Source organism: Nannobrachium achirus, assembly GCF_963921795.1.
Source record: "Nannobrachium achirus genome assembly, chromosome: 4".
NCBI classification, from domain to species: Eukaryota; Metazoa; Chordata; class Actinopteri; order Myctophiformes; family Myctophidae; genus Nannobrachium; species Nannobrachium achirus.
Genome location: NC_137813.1, coordinates 50,025,668 through 50,041,815, shown reverse-complemented (window position 1 = coordinate 50,041,815; position 16,148 = coordinate 50,025,668). Strand labels below are relative to the sequence as shown.

The 16,148-nt window shown below is 42.6% G+C and overlaps 1 protein-coding gene across 5 annotated transcripts; it reads right to left on the bottom strand.

The window, feature by feature from the left end:
* Positions 1-3,277: 3,277 nt before the first annotated feature.
* Positions 3,278-15,324, bottom strand: LOC308283279 (pyrroline-5-carboxylate reductase 2-like). Of its 5 annotated transcripts, none has more exons than XM_080723678.1 (8): positions 15,192-15,324; positions 14,145-14,216; positions 13,950-14,020; positions 13,479-13,658; positions 11,714-11,935; positions 5,724-5,816; positions 4,598-4,761; positions 3,278-4,322 (listed from the first exon to the last, which is right to left on the bottom strand). In XM_080723678.1, exons 2-8 carry the CDS (start codon positions 14,209-14,211, stop codon positions 4,151-4,153), a joined length of 969 nt encoding a protein of 322 aa, XP_080579804.1. In that variant the 5' UTR covers positions 14,212-14,216; positions 15,192-15,324; the 3' UTR covers positions 3,278-4,150. The 5 variants fall into 5 exon arrangements, with proteins under 5 accessions (XP_080579804.1, XP_080579805.1, XP_080579806.1 ...); XM_080723681.1 differs by having other exon boundaries at positions 4,122-4,312; XM_080723679.1 differs by lacking the exon at positions 5,724-5,816.
* Positions 15,325-16,148: the final 824 nt, after the last annotated feature.

The following is a 16,148-nucleotide window of genomic DNA, read 5'->3' as shown; positions in this document are numbered from 1 at the left end:
AACGCTGGGCATCCTGCACAGGCAAAAAAAAAACCTTCAGTTAATTTAACTCTTGAGTGCATTACTTTCATCCAGACACTGCCGAGTACATTACAGAGTGTACAGATGTAACCAAATGGACCCGTACGGGTCCATTTGGTTACATCTGTACACTCTGTAATGTAGAGCTGGACTGGTCTGGTCCGTCTGTCTAAAACACACTTCGGTTGCCCCCGTTGCTTGAACAGAGATGATGCAATGAGTTGAATATCCGAGCAAGAATTGGTAACTTGGGTCTGTTTACCGTGGGCTTTTCACTCAACAGTTTCCCAAGGTGACTTTTGAATTCCACAGATTCTACATGGATAATTCATTGCCTGCCTGCCTGCCTGCCTGGCACAAGCTCCCAGCCTAATAGGCTACCAATTTGAGCCTGGCTATTCAGTGCAAGGCAATGTCTGGCTCAACCAACCAAGATATATGAAGATGAGTGCAGTGATGTGCTGTATAATATTACAAGCAACGGTGTTACAGTATTGAGCCAATTATTTATACCTAGGCTGAAATAAATAAATACCAGATTCCATTAGACCCTGCTCAAATACACCTCTTTTCATGAAGTGTCATTTTTCATATCCTTTGTGCCTTTGAACTTCTCATTCATCTCATGCTTTAAAAATAATATGTGACCTAATTTAACGGCATTCATGGTAGGACTCCATTATCACTATATAAGTGCACACACTGCTTAGCGTGCATTTTCCCCCTCTTAATAGAGTTGACATCATTTGCTGTCTGACAACTAAGCATTTATGCTGCGAGTACATTAGGGGGACTATCTGTTGATATACAACGTGACAACGCCGCAATAAAAACGCACAAGAAGACGTTCTCCCTCTGCTGCCTGGAGATGTAGATCACGCTATGAATGCGTGATGATGCGATGGCCATCACTTGATGCTCCGTGGCTTCTTGATGACTATAAATCAACACGATTACAATCTATCTTCTCGGTGACAGGCAGCGGCTCTGTGATAACACATCGATCTTTATTCACCGAACAGACCTTTTGTCCAGTCAGTGTCGGTGTGGTGGTGCCATATATCCATCCATGCTTCGGGTGGATTCTAAATAAACGTCTAAATAGATTGTGATGATTCAGCATTGTTAAAATAAATAAATACAAATAAATAAATAAAATCCCCTCCACACTTATGTTTGGTGTGATGCTAAAACGCAGTTTATAATAATAAATGAAAATGACCAAGCAGTAACGTGATGTACCGCCGGCTGCTATAGGGGTATCGCGTTGGCTTTGGCATTGTTACAGCAGTGGCTAAATGAATTCTCACTTCAGGTGAACCAAATTCCACAGCAGACACTGCAGCCGAAACCGTCATTTCTACACCACGTCCTTGCCTTCAATAAATAAAACCATTGCATGCATTTCTTAAAAAAAAACGGTCACAAAAACAATTTCATACAGTAATAAATGCTGCATAAAATGGATCATGCATATATTTTGTTTTTATCCTTGATTAAAATGTAATCAGAATGATGAAACCAACCTGATCTGTCGCTACAGCGCTGCTTGCAGGGCACTCTCTCTCTCTCTCTCTGCTGCTTTCCTTGCTCTCTCTCTCTCTACTATACACGCACACTACGCACGCACGGCGGGGTGATGAAGCAGCAGGTTTGAAGAACAGAACAAGTGCATTTAGTTGACAACAGACGGCGAGAGGACCAAGACAACGGACGCGAGAAGAACCAAGAACTTATGTCAATGCACGCGTATAATAGTCTGGACTGGAGTCAGCCTGGACATTCCCACCGTGGACATTCCACACCCCGTCTTCCAACAATCACCACACAATGACACAAAAAGCTGCCTTGGTCGCGAAAAAAAGTGACACAAAACACAAACACCCCCGCCCACAAAACAAGCAAGGAAATCCCCGTGCTCAGCTTCTCGCTGCTAGTGTACGTTTCCAGCGTGGCGAAAAAGCAGCAGACCTACAAGCTCGCAACAGCTGTGCGTCGCGACGCGCTGTGAGCTTGTAGCTCTGCTATTATTTACTATATCTGTACAGTGACAGTCAGATAACTGGGAGGGAGGGGGTAACGGTCTAATTGTGAAACAGTATGTCATGCATATAGACACAACTGAATGACTGACATAGTAATTACGCACATAGTTGCTGTATAGGCTACATTAAAAAAAATATATCTTGTAATGTATGTCTCGCCATACATTAAAAGAGAAATGATGTCGCGACTCGTCGCCACGAAGTAGCCTACGAAGGTGTCTCTAGTCTAAAGAGAACAGATAGGCTATGGGCTATGGCTGTTAATTAGCTTGTATTAACTGTTATATTTTTTTAGACAAGCGACAACCCTCGTGCGACACACAAGCAGAGACAGTAAAAACAGTAGCTCGCCACCAGCAGAGCGACGTCTCGCCTCGCTCCGTCAGCGGCGAACGCGTGCACACTCAGCACAAACAAGGCAAGCAACAAGAAAACACCACGTTCGGTGCCTTTTGGAGCGCGGCTCACTCACCTCCCGCAACTTGAGCTGTGTGTTTAGTTCTTATCGGCGAGCCCTTGTGTCAGTCACAGCGGCAGCCAGCTTGGCAGGCGAACAGACGTCAACAGCACCCAAAAGCTGTCATTTCTATCTAACGAGTAGAAACAAACAAGCACGCTCGTCCTCTCCTTGTTGATTCCTTTCCCTTCTGCCACCACCAGACCAGACGTCATGATGTTTGGTCACGTGCCTTCATTCACGATGGACCCCCCCTCGGAAGTAAATAAAACATGTCTAAAATAAATGTGGCAATCTAAAGTAGGTTATAATAATAGCATGTATTGTAGTTGTATGCCTCAGATAGCACACATTGCATGTGGGGCTGGGCTGTGCTGTGTGCAGTGCAATGTATTGTGTATAGGCACACTTGTCTTTCACAAAGTCATCACTCAGCAGTCAGCACATCTTCACAGTTCTGGAGCCATAGTACAGTTTGTTTACAGACTTAATATTACCCAGTCCCCACTAATCTAATAAATAAACATCCACAGAGCACACACAGCATGTAGTGGCTCTACTACTCTGCACTCACTTTGTACTGTCATCTTGTGTAGTAGGCCTACAGTTTAAAAAAGTAATCACTCAGCACATCTTCACAGTTATGGAGCTTTATAAAATATGCTATTGTACAGCACAGTTTGTTTACAGACTTAAATATTCAATTGTTTGTATTATAAAACATTCTCAGAGGTTGCAGAGAAAGTGGGAGTGAACAGAACGCCACCGAGAAACAGTGCCAAGGTATTCACCTTGATGCAAACATCACAGTTGCCTTTCACCGTGAACGTAGGAACAGAGACATTGTTTTATAAAACCTATGAATTCAGAAATAAAGTGATGTACAGTATGAGAACATTTGTTGATAAGTAGCCTACCTACAAGAAGAGAGACAGTGTAGCTCTATGTTAACCTGACAGAGGGCAGGACACTTAGCTGTATAAAAAGGTTTTCCTGCTACCAGGTATCGACATCCTGAAGTGAGCAGCACTACTGTGATCTGCATTTAGTAGTTAATCCCTGGAAATAAAATGCATTTTCACTGATGCGTGACAAGTCAGGAGTTGTGAGGTTGCTGGCCTCCATCAGTGACTGATAGGGTTGAGATCCTTTAGCATTTTAAGGATTCCGGTTCCTTTTCAGGCCGGGAACACATTTTTGTAGTACATGTAGAGTATGTAGCAACATATTAGTTTTTGTAATTTTTGGAATAATATTTGATGGTTTTCAGAAAACTTAGGTCAGACATAAATGGGTTAATGATTCTGTCTTCAATGTCCGATTGCTATGGGGTTCCAAATGGGCCCTTACAGGTCTGTAACTCAAGAGTGTACAAATGGAATCAAATCGAACCATTTGGTTCCATTTGTACACTCTCAGATTTATGGTGATCCTTCTGAAATTGAAACGTTGGAGAAACAACAGTATTGTAATTGAAGAGCAGACGTGAAGTCCACATAATCTGCGTCTAATAGTGTGATAAAACCATTTCCGGGAAAACGGTTCCAAACGTGATGGAACCGATTCAGGTTCCTCAATAATGGATCCAGTTCTGGATCCCAACCCTAGTGACTGATAGAAGACATGCTCAGTTCTTCTTGGTCCTTGTTGGCTTGTTACTGTTGAACAGGCTGATCCCACTGGAGCGGACCCCCACATCTGCCACGGTCACTCCTGGCTGCTGCAGCACCTGGTCCAGAGTGGTCTTCTTTATGGCAGCCGCTGAGATCTTCTCTTGATCAGCCAAGAACTGAAGTTCCCTTTTCAAAGGTCGAGGAGAAGGACACAAAGCATTCAGTCATTTACAGTGGTTTCGTCAATTCATCACAACAGTCAACTGCCAGTTACCAGTGAAAGTGAAAAGAATTCCAGTATACATTTCTTTGAGTATAGCTCCACTTGCTGCCTGAATAAGGTATGTGAATAGAAATGTGTATTAAGTGGCATAATATAATAATTGAACTCCTTTTAGACAAAATAAAAATAAGACATCATTTGTGCAGATATTTTGGGCAGATAAAACTTGTGAGCCTACCTAGTCCTAATGCAGGAGGCCTCTACAGCGTTGATCAGAAGGCTGCGGAAGCCACCGCTCTCCATGACATGCAAGGCGTGGATGGTGGCACCCCCTGGTGAACACACATTGTCCTTCAGCTGACCAGGGTGCTGATCCGAGTCCAGCAGCATCCGAGCTGCTCCCTTACAGACCAAAGACAAGGAGTCATGTCAGAACTAGGCCTGTCACAATTGCTACATAACTCCTACATTTATGTTGAAAGATAAAACATTGTTGTGAATGTATTGTGAGCTAGTGGATCGACTATTTCCGCTATTGTAGAACATTTTGGAAAATATACAATTATCAAATAAATGGCCCGTTTTGGCCAATATACATTATTTATTTGTGATTATTGCTACCGGTCACTGTCATTAATTTTTTGTATATTTAAGTTATTTTCCGTATCCACCCTGTGCCATTTTGGTTTACAAGGTCTAAAAAAGAGAGGTCACAGCTCTTAAGCCACGATGCAAATAATGTATTTAGACAACCAACGTTTCGACTGTAACAGTGTTCCTCAGGGTACATTATCTGAAGTCAGAGTTGCTTGAAGTCCAGTGTGACATTTTTGCAGTCAGTGATGATTTGGGATGCTATAGCATCTGCTGCTTTCAAAGTTTTTTTTGGAGCGGTGAAAGCGCTCCCAATGAACAGGTATGTCTGTGGGTGGCTGGGTGGCTGGGTGGCTGGCTGGCCGTGTCCGTAGTCTGGCAATACCTTGAGTGGCCACACACAAAACACTAGTTAAAGGAGGGGCGCTGTTTTGTGCAGGCCAGGCACACTCACCACTCACTCACAGGCACAGTTTACACTCACTCACTCACTCACATAGGGTACAGCTGCTCAAATTCACCGCTCCACTTCGAACCGAGGTTTGATTTTTTACACAATATTCAAGTTTTTTTTGAGAGAAAGCTGTATATGTCCTGATGAAGATCTAATTGATCGAAATGTTGACGGCGCAATAAAAATACAACAGAGCTTTTTCAGCATCACTAGTAGTGTGCAGACTCTATTTTCTTTTGTGATGTTTCTGCTCGTCTTGCACCTGGGCCACGGATAATGCGCTGTATAATGACATACTTAATGACAACGCTCTCACCAGCAGTGCCTGGGCTCCAAGCCTCACAGCCAATCTCCTGGGCAGGCCCATTTTCACACCACCGTCTGCGAGAGCCTCTACTGCCATGAAAGCCTACAGTACATGACCATAAAAAATACAAACACAAACAAGGAATGTAAAACCCTCCAGAAAAACACTAGAATGACAATATTAGGGCTGTCACAATTATTACATAATCGTCTAATCGCAACTATTTGACATAATCGCAAATATTTTGTCATAATCGTCATAATCGTGAATGTTGAAAAATGTTCATACGTTTTCATACATTTACAGAAATAGTGGAAATAGCAGATCTACAAGCTCGCGACGCGTTGTGAGCTTGTAGATCGGCTATTTCCACTATCAATGTTCTTTTTAAAGTATAAAGTTGTCAAATATGTCAGTAATTTCTTGTATATGTATATCTGTATATTTAGGTTATGTGTCATATCTGCCATGTGCAACTTTAAAGCATAAAAGCCAAACAGAAATGTAATTGTCAACGACAAAAACACAATTAAATCGTTAATCGCCAATTATTTGAATGACAATTAATCATCATGTAAAATGTCATATCGTGACAGCCCTAGACAATATAGACCACTATCTCACGACACACACACGTCTCACTCACACACACACGTTTATGAGAAGTGAAATGTTGGTGCAGCAAACTCCAGACTATGCAACAACAAGTAATTGCGACCGTAAGGTCGCAGTTTAGTATCAAAACCTCCACCGGCCGTCCGTCGGTCGGTCGGTCACACGTCACACGTCACACCTTTGCCCTGCTCATATCTGGGCTCGTTTGTGTATTGTATGACATCACGCCACATCATCGGCTGAGGACTGTGTGATGTCATCATATCTCCATATATGGCAGACCTGCCAACCCTGGCAAATTTTTTTGAGTACTCATGCGCGGGCACGAAGTGCCCGCGCGGCGCCCGCAGCGCCCCCGCAGCGCCCGCGGTGCAATTTTTGTTGTTTTCCCTCACAAAACAGCGTATATTTTGGGGGGTTCCATGCACCTTTTTGGGTAGGACCTTGACAGTTATGTTAACAAAATTTCACACCAGAAATGTAGCACATTGCATGTCTTGACTTACACTAATAGGAGGAGGCAAGATGTTAGAACAACCTTTTAAATAACAATGCCATTTGGTCCTGAGAAAAAGTAGGCTAGTATTACCAGGCAATACAATAATGTTGCATTGGCAATTCTGTTGACAAATCTTTAATAAAATATACTAACTGCCCTTGCTCAGAGTTAGTTAACAATAGACTAGCAAAACAGTCTATCACCAGTGACTTTATGAATGAACATACATCAATGTAATCATGTTATTCAAATTGCAAAATAGCTTTTCATTGTCAAGTAGGCTATTTACATAAACATGTGTCTTTGTTAATTGAGCAGCCTAAATAAATCCACATTTCTGTGCATGATTTTCAAGAAGTTGAAAGTATACAACTCATGTAGGTTTCTATTCCATCCATTAATTAATATATAGGCCTACATTGTGTATAGATCACATACAGCCTAGTCTGTATATTCATTCATATAGGCTGCAGGCTACTCATTGTTGATAGACCATTAATGTCTTCATAGATTCACAGGTGATAAATAATTTGTTCACTGTTAATGTTTTTGACAATACACATCGGCCTAATTCATTCATTCATACTCGAGTTAAAGTGGAACAGGCAGCCCAGTATTTTATCCAATCGTGGCCAATGTATGCTTCAGTTCATTGTACTAAGAAAGAACTGGGTCACACGTTTTGACTTTTCCGACTGGTTGCTCGCTGCAACACCGTCGTATGACGAAGTATAACACGGACTTCATACACAACAGCTCCAGGCTGAGCGCAGCCGCTCGTTTTGTTTCACCAGCGTCGCAAGATAGGTTTAGGTTAGGCATAGTACAAGATTTCACCAATTCTCACCATCGTGGCTGCTATGACATGTGAATTCACCTCAGAGGAGGGTTTTAAAACTTTATTATTACCTGTTAGATCGTTGGCAGCACTGAGGGGGGGAACAGTCGCTGTGCATCGACTCGCACGACACCACGGCCCTTCTCCGTATCATCTTCTTTTACATTAATCTGATTAATATCGCCGTTATGTATCCGATCGATAACTCGTCGGCGTCGCTGTGAGATGCGTGCATGCTGAACTAAACCAAAACCTTCTTATAACTCTATGACCAAAACAAACAGACTCCGTCCTCCAATCGGTTAAATTCTTCTTCTAACGACAAAACGAGCATCGCTTCCGTTCTAGTGCTCCCCAGCGCCATGCGCCCCATTCACACACCATTCATGTGGTGCCTGGGAGGAACTACATGGCAGGGAGAAAAATGTTTTGCCTCACTTTAAGCCACAACACAACCGAATACAACGCAGAATGTGTTGTGTTACCATCCCCCGATAATGCGTAGCCGTTAGAGGAGTTTGCGTACCTGCGTACAGAGACTAAAAATGCGTGCTTACTACGCAAAATGCGTACAGGTTGGCAGGTCTGATATGGAGACATAAGTTGCTCATGCCCAAATATGGGCTGGTGAGGTCAGACTTAGTGTGATGCGTAGGTTATCTCCATATATGGAGATTCAACTTCAATGAGTAACCATGGCAAATCACACCGTACACAAATGACCCTTATATAAGACCGGCATTATCTACCGACAGCTGCTATAAGCCAACCCTGGCGATAAGGTCTGAGTCGAAGAAATGCTTCTTTCCTGGTATAAGACCGGCATTGTCTGTCGTACATTTCGGTCAATTCCAGTGGGGATGCCATTGAAAAGTTAATCTAGTTGTACAAAGTAATCAAAGAATGGGTTGACTGGTAGGCTGGTTGACTGCTTTATCTGTGGAGAGTGTATGTCACTGAGAGTCCTTTTATAGCGATTGAAATCATGATGAGGTCACGATGAGTCATCTATGCCCAAATATAGATTTCTAGGTCAGATGGCCCATGGAGTTTGTGATGTCAAACCTAGCAACCCAATATAAACAAACCTGATGTCAGACCTGAAGTATCCTTTTATACCCATATATGGAGATACAGAGATCTCCATATATGGGCATATTAGAAAGCCCATATATGGGCATATACGGATGACATCAGGGATATCCATATATGGGCATAAAAGGGACAAGGGCTTACAGTTAAGAGATCTCCATATATGGGCATATCAGAAAGCCCATATATGTTCATATACTGATGACATCAGGAATATCCATATATGGGCATAAAAGGGACAAGGACTTACAGTTAAGAGATCTCAGGGCATAAAGGGACAAGGACTGTTACAGTAGATATAGAGATGTCCATATATGGGCATAAATGAACAAGGACTGACAAACACTGAGATCTCCATATAACCTATGGGAATATAAGGGACGAGGACAATGCGTAGCATTGTGAGCTTGTAGACCTATTTTCTAAATATTGTTGTACATTAAAAACTTGAAATGGGTCGTTCTGCATAGTACTTGGGATTTGTTGATGTAAATGTTCACATAGAGTGTAATAATTGGTAAAACAAACTTTTGGCCTATTTGTGGAGATAAGCGACCAACGGTCGCTTATCTCCCGATTAGGGAGTCTTACTGGTAATAAAAGGTAAATAGGATATAAAACAGGTTAAGGCATTACCAGTAGCAGTGATGTCATTACGTGCGCGTCACGCGTCTCTGACGCATTCACGTTGCCTAAAGACGCATTCACGTCAGTGTCCTTGGGTCCCACGGACGCATCGCCTCCATTGGAGTCCACGTTAAAATAATTTACCACGTTGCGAAAAAAAAATTATTTTAAAAAGTCCAGACGCCACCATTGTTCATGGGTGAAGGCATGCTACTTAACGCTATGTTAACACAAATGAAATCCGCGTAGAAAGTCTTAAAACAGACGATAGAACTAACGACAGTGTGTTTTGAACTAGAGATGCAACATTCGCGAACGAATCGAATCTTTTGAACGGCTCTTTGAAGTGAACGATGGGATCCGGTTCGCGGAGTAGGGAGCCGTTCATTTGGCTGAATTGGCTCGCGACGCGGTGCGGCGACGCCGGCGCCGCGTTGCGCGGTGCGGCGCGGCAATGTGCAGCTATCTAGGAAGCAAATTAAGACACTACAGTTTGATTTTATCATGGCTTAGACAATTATTAAGCGATTTCTATAATTAAAACGTCTCCATATTGCTTGGGAAGTCCACTTCCATGACAAATGACTGTATTATGTCCCTGTAAATATTTAAATGTTTGCTATTTTAAAATAGCCGATGTACAAGCTCACATTGTGCCAGGCCTAGCCAGTTGGTAAATCCTGGCTATACACCGCTAGGGAGGAGCGAGTTCATTGTTGCCTGCTTGGTTTTTTTAAGGTGTTGCATGAATAACATTAGTCAAGGTAGCTTAATTTACACACACATGTTTTATAAAAAGGGTAAATACAAAATTGTGATCTCAACTGTCAGCAGAGGAATGTGGTGCCAGACCATGCCACCTTGTGGATTCATGTTTCAACGAAAATATTTTAAATATGCATTGAGCCAAAAGAGCCAAATGAGCCAGTCTTTTGAACGGCTCTTTTAAGTGAGCCAGAGCCATGGCTCTGGCTCACTTCAAAGAGCCATAAATTGCATCTCTATTTTGAACGCCATTGTGTATCCGTGGATGGTCACAGAATTCAATGGGTGCCTGAGTTTTAGCGTAGCACCGGGCCGCTCTCTGACCATAGTGGCACAGCGTGTTAGGTGATACACCAAAAAGTGTTCCCCCACAGAACGTGTATGGCGCAGAAACATGACATGCTCACTGCTCACACAGCGACCCGCCTCCTCTCCCTCTGTCCTCTTCATTCAATAACAACTGGATACACGCGCTATTGTTTATAGATGTGGTGGACATTGGACAACGTGTTAGAAGCCACACAGGTCTTCATTGCGTCTTTACAACAATAGTGACGATTAACGTTGTGGTGAACGTGGTCAAATAACCTTTATTGGCTCAACTACAACACGGAGGAAGCAAGCTAGCCTAGCATGTATGCTATCGGAGACAGTATGTATGTAGCCTAGGCTGCCTAACTGTTTGATTGATATAGTGTTTTCGTGGCGGCGCCGTCCATTTGGTGGTCCGCCGGGGCCGCGGACCACCGCGGCCGCCTGTGCCTTGCACTCCCGCATCCATAGAGGGGCGGCACGTCCCTCTATGATCAACCGTTCAAAACAAAAGTAGCCGATCTACAAGCAATCCCTTTTGACCCAGTCCACTGGTTCTCTGTACAGTAGAGCAAACACAAGCACGGCATTTCCCCCATTCCATAGAAGCAGTAACAGTACAAACAGGAGACATCATGATCTCACTTAGAAGATCCATATATTATCGATGTATATAAAATAACAGGTGGCTGACTGGCTGTTGATTATGAAGACTCGGTAAAAGCTTCTATCTACGCCCCCAAGTGGTCAACATCCGATATTACCGGTTAGGTATAAAAGAAAATCAAACCATCACATGACTATTTGGAAGTATTAAAATTGTAAGATTTGGAATTGTGGTTAATTTCTTTCAGACACATTTCTACGTAACATGAACATAACCATATAATAACCAATTCAAGTTAAATGCTGCACTTTGTCAAAAATGACATGATGCGTTGAATTTTTGTGGGACCCATAAAATATCCCTGGGACTCATCCGAAAGACCCGTCTTGGGTCCCGGGACTCATTACATTAAAAACCTATTAACATCACTGCAGTAGTAATAAGACCTGCATTATGCATTTTATTTAGCAGAACAGCTGTGCAACACCTCAAATCATTGAAAAGGCCAGGTATGTGAGTGCATATTATTTTTCATAATACTTGAACCCATTAAAACCGGGAAAGCATCCGTGTCATTTTAGATTTGAGCAGATATACAAGCTCACAGCGCATCACTTCAGGTTTTAATGGGTGCATTGACTCACGTAGGCTGGACCACTGCCACTCAAGCCAGTAACAGCATCGATCAGGTCCTCCTCCACCTCGGTGCAGTAGCCCACACTGGCCATCAGTTGCTCCAGCAGTTTGCCATCCTCCACCTCAGCATGGGTGCCTGTGGCGTACACCGTGGCTCCTTCTCGCACCACCACCGGGGTGTTGGTCATGCAACGCATCACCTTTGGAGCTGAGCGGTACTGTTCCAACTTCTGCACGGAGGGGGTGACAATGAATGCACAGCATCAGTAGCAGCCTTGGAATTGCAGTCGAAGATGGCTGGAGTTCACATTAGCAGCGATGAAGTGCTACAAGGCTGCAAGTCTTTTTCAATGGAAGCCAGTGACATGAAGATACAAATTGATGCCTGACACTTTGTCGCTGCACAGTGGCAGCGACACAAATGAAATGTCTCAACTTTGCTGCTCCCGCTTTCCACTTTTTCACTCCTCTCCCTAGGCATTGCATTGAACCTTCTCAGAATATGGATGCTAAATACCGCTGCTGAGATCACATTATATTTTATGTGCAAACAATCATAGTTTGGCACAACTATTTGGGAACTATGAGAGAACAACAATATGGCAATAAAAGGGGCTCAGGGCTTTTTGTATGATTCGTTTAGCACCATTTGTATAATTGTACCCCTGTACCTTTTTGCAAACTGTTAATAAAGTATTCAGTCAATCAATCAAAAGCTAGTCTGGGATCACTTCACTTTTCGGGTTTGTAACCGGTCTGGAGCGGAAACCACAAAACGTCATGTTGTAGTACTCAAAGGACTACAATTTGCCGGAAAGATCAAACCGGATTCAGTTTTAACCCAAAATATTCCCCTGCGCTCAAGGACACACTTTTAGGGCCTACCTAATACACTCCTTGATGCGGAGTAGTTTTGCTTTTGAAAAATTAGTTTGGTATATGCATTTTTTAGTCCAACTTTTAGCAACTGGCAAGATACACTAGGCTACTCGAGCATTTTAATAGGGATTGGGGAAACAAACGGGGGGGACCAAATCAAAGCTTCTTCTAGTGGTTTCCGCGCTCTAGGCGGAAACCAAACGGCCTGAACAAACACCAGGCTTTCCCCCAGAAAGCCTGGTAGGCGAGGTTAATCAAAAGCAGACAGCCATCTTAAAAGCACAGAGTGTTCCTGCCTTCCATGTCAGAGGGGATATAGAGAGGAACGTCAGACTGTTATTTCATGTTACAGCTTGTGATCACTCTGCATAAGGCACAGCTAAAATTAGACGTTAGGTGTTATACAATAGCTCACTTAAGTTAACCACTTGAACCCTATATACTTTTTGGGGTGTTATACAATAGTTCACTCAAGTTAACCACCTGAACCCGATATACGTTGCTGTATGTCAAATTGTGAAATTCTACAAGCTTGTTAAGTGTCGCAATGTTTTCTCCTGCAGTCCCCCCAGGGGTCTACACACACAGTATATTTCCCCGGCCCCATCCAGTTCTCCCTCTACATTGAATCTCTATGGTGCACGCTCTCAAAGTGTGTCACAATGCATTGTGTTGTGAGTTTGTGTGGTTATCAATATAAATGTAGGATTTTATAATCTCACACCACCCACCATCCAGTTATTATTTTAACCCAATTTTACACTTCAGCTATTCAGAATCAGTCAAAAAAAGAAAACGAAAAAAAAGAAAGAAAAAGAAAACAGAAGAGGCTGCAGCCTCCAGATCAATGTGGGTGTCCTTGACATGAAACTGTGGGAGAAACACTGGACTAACCTTTTCTATGGAGCTGATGGTGACTCCCGCAGCACAGGACACAATGAGGTGACGATCTTCAATGTCTGGTCCGATCTCATCCAGGACAAAAGGAATGATGTGGGGCTTCACGGCCAAGAAGAGAATGTCACTTTTGGAAACCGTCTCCTTGTTGCTTGTGGTGAGGCTGACACCCAGTTTCTGTATGAAGTAATTTAATGTTAATTGTTGTTATGTTAATTTATCTTCAGTGGACAAAAACTGAGCCAAACATGCGCCAATACAATTTTGCACACACACACACACACACACACACACACACACACACACACACACACACACACACACACACACACACACACACACACACACACACACACACACACACCTCCTTAAACATTATTTATGAAATATTATGGTGAATCAATAATTCAATAGCAATTGGGATAAGTAAAGTGCTTGTCCACCTCTACTGCTCTAAAAAGTACCCACCCTCAGCCCTAACACTGTGGGCAGGTCTGTATCGGGGGAGCTGGCAGTAATTCTGTGGGTGGCAATCACGCCTTCGGAGCAATGAAGAGGGGAACAAGTTGGAGAAATCAATTTTTGGGATGCAACTATTGAAAAAACACACACCTGCATCAGAGATGTAAATGATGTGATGAAGTATTTATGGCTCAAACCAACCTGCAGCAGTGAACCCTCTGACCAGGGCATGGGCCAGCTGACCCGCTCCTATGAACCCCACACTCATCCTCCCTGTGGAGCAAGTACACAAGATGAGTGGTGCAAGACGTAGTCATATTTTGTACTTGGGTAAATGTGCCAATACAATATAGCAAGTCAGCAATGTAGAAATACTCAGATTTCTGCAAAATAATATAAAAATAAAAATAATACAATAAAAATGTGACGAATTAACGATTACGAGTAACTAAAGTTTTCAAATAATGGAGTAAAAAGTAGGCTAATATAAGTAGACTACAATATTTGCCTCTGAGATGTAGTGGAGTAGAAGTAAAAGTATAAGTAACATTGGAAATACTCCAGTAAAGTAAAAAAAAAATAACTCAAATTTAAGTACTGTACTTCTTGATTGATTGAATACTTGTTAAACAGAAATTCAAAGAGCACGGGTACAGACAGAGACAGTCATACATTTGGGCTAAAAGAATAAAACAAAAAGGTTCTCAGGTCTTAGTTTCCATGTGGTCCTATATGAACAGAGTAAATGTACTCAGTTACTTTCACCTGTCCACAGTCCACTGCTGATGGAAGTAAACAGGATGAGGGACAGTCACTGCACTTGAACCAACAAGAGTCTGAATGGATATCTCAATGAATGGTCATCATTAGCACTAAAAAGCAGTGAAGCACTGGTGATGATGATGCCTTGGCTTCGTCGTACGGCGGTGTCTCGCCGACCTACAAGCTCAAAACGCCGTCGCATGATTCGGCAAGCGACACCGTCGTACATTATTTCAAATAGGCCATAATATATACTATTATAGGATACTGTAGTCTCATGACACGAGTTGCATCATGTGCACACACAGCACACTGCCACACAGCAGCACGGGGTTATTCGTTACCAAATAGTAGAAATTATCATTTGCAAGTCGCCACGTAAACAAATGGTTACTTCCTGGATCCTGATTGCCTGGAGACATTTATTACAAGGAATATGGTGACAGCAGTCAACAAGTAAACAGCAAGGCAGTAAAGTACACTTACGGATATTATCAGGAAGAGAAGAGCTTGTCAGTTGTGCTGCTAATGTTATTATTAACCACAACGTCACTGCTGCGTGAAAAATCAACACAATTTATCAACTTGAACTTGTCAACGTTGCCTCGTTGTCTCGCGCCCTGCTGCGTACGTACCTGGCTATAATTTAGATCGACAGGTGAGAAGACCAATGAATCGGTAGCTTTGGTAAACACATAGGAACGGCTGGCCAATCGCCGTGCTGGTGCAGCTTGCGCATCCTGTTTAGAGCGGATATGGAAACTTGTCTAGTGTGTACCAGAGCCCTAGAACTCTGGTGTGTACGTGGAAATTACCGGATATAGTAGGCGGGCTTTAGATCGGATTTGATCACTGAGCAGTGGCAGAAAAAATAAAACCAGTGACACGAGCGTTGTGCTGTGGTATAATGTGCCAATACCGCCATCTACTGATAGAAATCATGAAAAGCAAGCAGGATGTTTTCATTTCATAATGTCAGATTGTCACATAGTACTAGTAGCCTAGGCCTACTGCTGCACATACTAAACTAGCCAGGTTATCAATTAAATGCGTTTCTTTCTTTGCATCTACGCAGTCCTCACTCTAATCACTGAGCCAAAACAGTGTTATTAATCTGTGCGTTAATTAAAATGAAAAATAAATAACGAAAATTAGGCTATATGTTATTTTCTATTGATTACTCACCCCAGGGCCCAGGCATGGAGACTTGAATTCATGGATATTTTTTAGTTTTTGTCGCAAAAATAAGAGTTACAATCCCAACACACAAAATTAGCTAACGTTTTCACGCATACATGTTGGGAAAGAATCTGTAAAGATCATTTTTCAGAGCAAGACTCGTCAAATTCAAATAATCTGTAAAGATCTTTTTCAAAGCAAGACTCAACAAATTCACTTGGATCCACGCCTGTGTTTCTGATGTGTGAGCTGGTGTGCTGGGCA

What these genes read in the sequence shown, in the direction of transcription:
- LOC308283279 (XM_080723678.1), bottom strand. Translation starts at nt 14,211, where the DNA reads ATGAGTGTGGGGTTCATAGGAGCGGGTCAGCTGGCCCATGCCCTGGTC. An exon ending in CCATCAGCTCCATAGAAAAG is followed by an intron (nt 11,936 to 13,478) that starts GTTAGTCCAGTG and finishes CCCTCCGTGCAG; the next exon opens with AAGTTGGAACAGTACCGCTC. An exon ending in GCCTCCTGCATTAGGACTAG is followed by an intron (nt 4,323 to 4,597) that starts GTAGGCTCACAA and finishes ACCTTTGAAAAG; the next exon opens with GGAACTTCAGTTCTTGGCTG.